The sequence below is a fragment of the Fundulus heteroclitus genome, chromosome 2 (assembly GCF_011125445.2).
Source record: "Fundulus heteroclitus isolate FHET01 chromosome 2, MU-UCD_Fhet_4.1, whole genome shotgun sequence".
Taxonomy (NCBI): Eukaryota; Metazoa; Chordata; class Actinopteri; order Cyprinodontiformes; family Fundulidae; genus Fundulus; species Fundulus heteroclitus.
Window position 1 is genome coordinate 39,540,264 of NC_046362.1, and position 5,784 is coordinate 39,546,047.

At 44.9% G+C, this 5,784-nt stretch overlaps 1 protein-coding gene across 1 annotated transcript; it reads right to left on the reverse strand.

Moving 5' to 3' along the window:
- Positions 1–2,463: 2,463 nt before the first annotated feature.
- Positions 2,464–3,325, reverse strand: c2hxorf56 (chromosome 2 CXorf56 homolog). The gene has a single exon (XM_036127155.1). The coding sequence runs from the start codon at positions 3,179–3,181 to the stop codon at positions 2,504–2,506; it is 678 nt and encodes a 225-aa protein (XP_035983048.1). The 5' UTR covers positions 3,182–3,325; the 3' UTR covers positions 2,464–2,503.
- Between the last annotated feature and the right edge of the window lie 2,459 nt (positions 3,326–5,784).

Here is a 5,784-nt window from a genome sequence, read left to right on the forward strand (position 1 = left end):
AAAAGCGAGCCTTTCGACCAATCAGAATCGACCCTCCACCGGAAGAACCCTCTTCTTCGACTCTTCTACTCAAACGTTATGTCGCCACCTGCTGTCCAGTAGCGACACTGCAAAGGCACTGTACAGCAAAGCGTTCAGAAGCGATGGTAAAAAGGACCAATGCAGGTACATTACCATCCGGAGATGATGATTTAGATTTTTACAACACATTTGATGTTTTTATCAGTGGCTGTTTAGTCCTGTTTCTCTACAGCAGACAGAGGGGAGCTGGTCAGAGGTGATGGGAAGATGGGTGGAGCTAATCAGGACCATCCTGGAGGAGAACCTGTTAGAGGCTGCAGGAGACCTGCCAAACAGCCAGAGATATTATGGGATAGTTTGGATCAAAGGGTTAGAATGGCCTAGTCAAAGTTCAGACCTGAGTCTAAATAAGAATTGGTGGCTAGAGTAAAATAAAACACTCCATCCAATGTGACAGAGCTAAAGCAGTTCCTGAAAGTTTATGACCTGTCTCTGTCGAAGTGGGAACTTCCACTTTCCCTTTTTAAAACGTTGTTTTCCAGCTTATTCTATAGAAACCAGCTTGGACTTCTCTCAGCCAAATAATAACAGGTCTATTTCTCAATTACCTTAAAACATCCTAGAAACTGTTTCAGTCAACCACCTGATTTGTTTTCTGTATCAACATAAAATACCAGTTAAATACCAGAGGTGTGGACTTTGACTTTAATGACTTGGTTATTTTAGAAAGACTTGACTTTGACTTAAGCTGCTACACTTGAAACGACTCTCAGTAAGGGGCTGCACAGTGACGCAGCAAGAAGGTTGTAGGTAAGACTCCATCCTGGGTCTTTCTGCATGTTCTCCCTGTGCATGCGTGGGGATAAGCCTGATGGAAGATGGATGGACTCTCAGTAAGTTCAACAACATTCTGTGCAAAATTATTGTAAAAATAAAACATTGATCTGTGTTTTATGTTTCAACAATTTTCTATGGCCTGATGGACAGCTCAGGCGTCACATTGTCGGTTCTGTTTGTCCCAGAACGTCCCAGAACCTTTCAGCATGTAGCTGTTAAACAGCCTAGTCTGCAGAAAAGACACAAGCTGAGAAGTTCAAGGTGATGTTAGCTGACAGATTCAGATTATTCTCATCAAACTGATGACATCATGTTTGTTCTTTTACGCTGAGTCAGCCGTATAATCTCTAAATAATAAACGGACATCCTGCTGCTGCAGCGTAGTTCTGCTGGACGCATCAGAACTCGGGTCCATTACGGTCACAGAGAACAGGAGGAACGTTTGGTTCTAACGGACCAAAGCCTGCTGAGGAACCATGGAGCCACCTCCACCAGCGGCGCTGATCCGAGGCAGGATGGATCTGTGCTTTCACGGCGTCGGCACCAGATTCTGACCCAAACAAGGTCCAGAAAGATTCTGACTAATATTCATCACCGGGCCAGAAGATGCTCCTCTGTGCTGTAAACCCATTTCTAACCCCGCAGGTTTCAGTCCTCTCAACAACACACCTGATGTGATCGCAGCTGTCTGAACCCACAGCCTGGTTCTGTCTGGTTCTAGTAACTCGGTTCTGGCCCGGTTCTGGCCCAGTACCAGCAGATGACATTTTCTATATTGTTTTGCCGCTGCTGAAAGTCTGAAAGTCCTGTTTTTATTTCATGAGGCATCAGAGAAAGTTCTGAAGCAGCGGTGCCCCTCCCCCACCTGTTGCTGCTCAGGCTTCTAATGCTGACAGGAAAGAAACTGAGTCATGGTGTGAAAGGAAGGTTTAGTTTATGGATCAGAGTAACTAAGAAATGTTAAATACACCTTAAAACAACCCAGATGGGTCATTTAGCAGAAACAGGAACCGGGTTCCCGACCAGAACCTCCTGCTGGGCCACAGGACCAGTGCCGCTACGCGTGATTAAAGATTACTGAGGGCCTCTGGTCAGCTTCACCTCCTCCGTCTTCACGGCGATCATTTTTCATCCTCAGAGGTTCTGAGAACCAGAACCAGTTCCAGAACAACACCAGAAAACGAGCCGGTTCTGGAAAGATCTTTATTCTGTTCAGAAAGTTAGTTACAGACGAGCAAAGCAGCAACTCAGGCACATCCAAACGGCCCGATTTCACTGAACGCATCAGCGGGTCAAAGAGTGAAACTAACTTTCCCCCCGTCATTAAACGCATCATAAGCAGGAACCCTTTGGTCCTTAAACGCATCAGCTGACAGGAAGTCCTTCAGCAGTTTCCTGTCAGCAGAAAGCTGATGGTGCATCTCCATCACCAGAGAGCCGAGTGTCCAGAGAAACCATGTCCAGCAGAGTCCAGGTGGGGTTCTGGAGGTCCGACCCAGACCCAGGTCCAGGACCAGACTCAGGTTCAGATCCAGAACCAGACTCAGATCCAGACTCAGATCCAGACCCAGACCCAGATCCAGATCCAGACTCAGATCCAGACTCAGATCCAGACCCAGACCCAGGTTCAGATCCAGACTCAGACCTACTTGAACTGGTTGTCGATCAGCGTGCCCTTCATCTTGGCCCTCTTGGCCTCCAGCTCGGCCAGCTCCTGCAGCCTCCTCTTGCTCATGCCCTTCCTCTCCAGCTGCTTCTCGATCACCTTGGCGTTCTGCGCGTAGGAGTCGGCCACCTCCCGCGCCTCGATCTCCTCCTCCTCCTCGTCGATGGTGGACACGGTGACGGAGCTGAACTTGCCCATGTCCTTGGTCCTCTTGGTCATCATCACCCGGACCTTCTTGGGGGCCTCGGGCTGCTTCTGGCTGTAGACGCTGGTGTTGCCGAAGCCCTGGCCGAACTTGACCACGGCGCCGTCCACGATGAAGGTGGCGGCCGCGTTCTTGTCCTGGTGCTGGTAGAAGAGCAGCAGGCCGCACTTGCCGCACTTGCGGCGGTGCTGCCGCTCGATGCCGTCCGGCCTCTTGATGAAGGCCGCCTCGTCCTCCTCCACGTTGCAGAACTTGTGGGCGTGTTTGGCCGCGTCGATGACCCGGGCCCGGTCCCGGGGCCTCATCGGCAGCTTCTCCAGCTGGCAGTCCAGAACCAGAACCATCTGGCCGCACAGGCAGTAGTAGACGTGCAGCGGCTTCTCGCCGTCGTCGTACTCCTCGCGGTCCCGGGTGTCGGAGCACACCACGCTCCTGGAGACCACCTTAGGCATCTTCCCGGCCCGCAGAACCCAACCAGAACCCTAGCAGAACTCTGGCAGAACCGGCACAGCGCGGAGGTTCTGGACGCGACGCTGCTCAGCCGTCAGGACAACAACTGCGCACTACTTCCGGTGTGACTTCCGCTGCTCCGTGCAGAAACCGGCGCCCTGTGTTTGGTTCCGCGCAGTTCCGCGTTGTCTTTATGTTCTGTTACAACTTCTCCCAGAGACGATTATAAACCAGGCAAGGGACTTATGCAAGATTAAAAAAGAACAACTAAATAAAACATTCATAAATGTAAATAATAATTCACAGGTTTACATCACAAACGATGTCAATGACTAGTTTTTACACATCACACAGAGGACAAGAACGTTTTACACTCATTTCTAAAACACATTCAATTTGGTAGATGTTTCTTCCATTTATTGTGAGCTCCACTCACTCAAACCTCCTCCACATTCCCAGAACCAGACTCAGGACAATGGGAGATAGGGCATTTTGTGGAATGCCCTCCCTGACACCTTGAGGGCACCTCAGTCCACTGAGTGTTTTAAAAAAGGCCTTAAAACATTTCTTTTTGGCAAAGCTTTTGGTCCCCTTTAGATGTTTTATTTTTAATGCTTTTTAACGCTTTTATTTTTTTTATTTATGTTTTTTATTTTTTTTTATTTTATCAGATCTTTTGATAGAAAGTGCAGTATAAATTAAATGTATTATTATTATTATTATTATTATTATTATTATTATTATTATTATTATGAATATTCTTTTAACCCATAATTATATTAATCCAAACTGAAATTTCCTTTGCAAGATTATTGTATAAAAAATTATATCCTCACTTGGAAATTGTCTGGTTCCACTGAATTTATTGGACATCTTGACAGAAATTCCCACTTATTGAGCAATAAAAGGAAACGTGTTCTGTTTGCTCCAGACATTTGTGAAAAAACTCACATAGATCCACTTAAAACTAAATCCAGCCCTCAATGTCTCTTGGTTTCAAAGCCAAGTTGGGAACTGATTTCTCTATTTATGGCCTGAAACAGGCAGCAAGAGCATATTTAAGAAAAAAACTAATCTGGGTTAATTGGGTTCATTGATGCCTCTAAGGCTTTGATCGTGTCAATCACTACAAGTTATTTGACAAATTAAAACAGAGAGGGGTTCCACATATTATACAGATTTTAGTTTACTGGTATTCTAAGCAGAAAATGCATGTAAAATGGGGCAATAACATCTCTGCTTCCTCTGGAGTGAGTAATGGTGTGCGTCAGGGTGGGCTTCCTTCACCTGCCTGTTTAACTTGTACATGGACGACCTGTCAGAATAAATGCACCTCTGTGAAACTGCATGTCTGATTGGTGATGCTTTAGTAAATCACTTCATGTCTGCTGATGATCTGGCTGTCCTCTCACCCAGCAGGGCTGGTTTTCAGCAGCTACTGAATATCTGCTCTGATTATGGGTTAAGATTTAATGTGCAGTATAACGCAGAGAAAACTATTGTTCTAGCAGGTAAGACTAAAGCAGACAAACAACTTTGCTTCCCTGATTTCCTTTGTCAGGCAAAAGTTAAATGTTTGTTCCAAAACTAAATATCTGAGTCACTACATCACAGACCAGCTCTGTGATGATGATGATGATGATGATGACGATGATGACATTTATCGGCAGTGTGGCGTGTCGTACGCCCAGGCAGACATTCTGGGGAGGATATTTTATATGTGCACTAGTAAAAATAAGCCTGTTTAAAGCTTACTGTAATCCTTGTATGCGGCTCCTTTGTGGTGCAAATTTAAAAAAGCTAGCATGCAGAAGCTTAAGGTTGCTTATGACTGAGAATTCTGCTTAAGAAACCCAGGTTCTGCAGAGCCAGTGAGATGTTCTGTAACGCATGTGAGAACGTTCCAGGCACCTGTGAGAAATCTGATATACAGGTTTATGTGTCATTATGGCAGCTCATTGAACGTCTTATTGTAATGCTTTCACATTCGTCTCTCAGTGCACTAAGACTCCAGTCGGCTCTGTGGAAACATTGGTATGCAAGTATTTTAGATTTGTTTGTTTTTATGTCATGTTGTGTATCATCTCTTTGTGGACCATGAGTCTGTTGAATAAAGCAATCTCCCCTGATGGATAACAGCTATTAAGACATTTTAATTATCACTTTAACCTTGGGTGCAATTGCCCGTTTCAAACATTTCCAGTGATTTAGTTTTTTTATTCTGTCAGATTTAGTATTTTATATTCTGTTTGTAATCTTCAAGGTTCCGATCAGGGTTGGAAGTTTAGTTTGAACATTAGAAAAACTTTATCAGTTGTATCAGGACTGGAGGGACAGCTTTACCTATTTTCCTATAATCCCATTGAGAGCATTAAATACTGAACTTCTGAATTAGTGGCGCTGTAAAACGTCACCATTTGTATTTAAAGTATCAGAATATGATTAAACCACGACTTTGATTACAATTGCTCTATTATTCCACAAGGTGGCGAAATGGCTATCTCCCAGTAACTCTAAAACCTGTTTATGGTACTCATTTTAAAAGGCAGTTTGGAAATCTCAAAAATCACACATTAGCAAGTTCAGTCCAAATTTTGACATTTTT

Coding starts and splice junctions, on each gene's coding strand:
- c2hxorf56 (XM_036127155.1), bottom strand. CDS start 3,181: ATGCCTAAGGTGGTCTCCAGGAGCGTGGTGTGCTCCGACACCCGGGAC.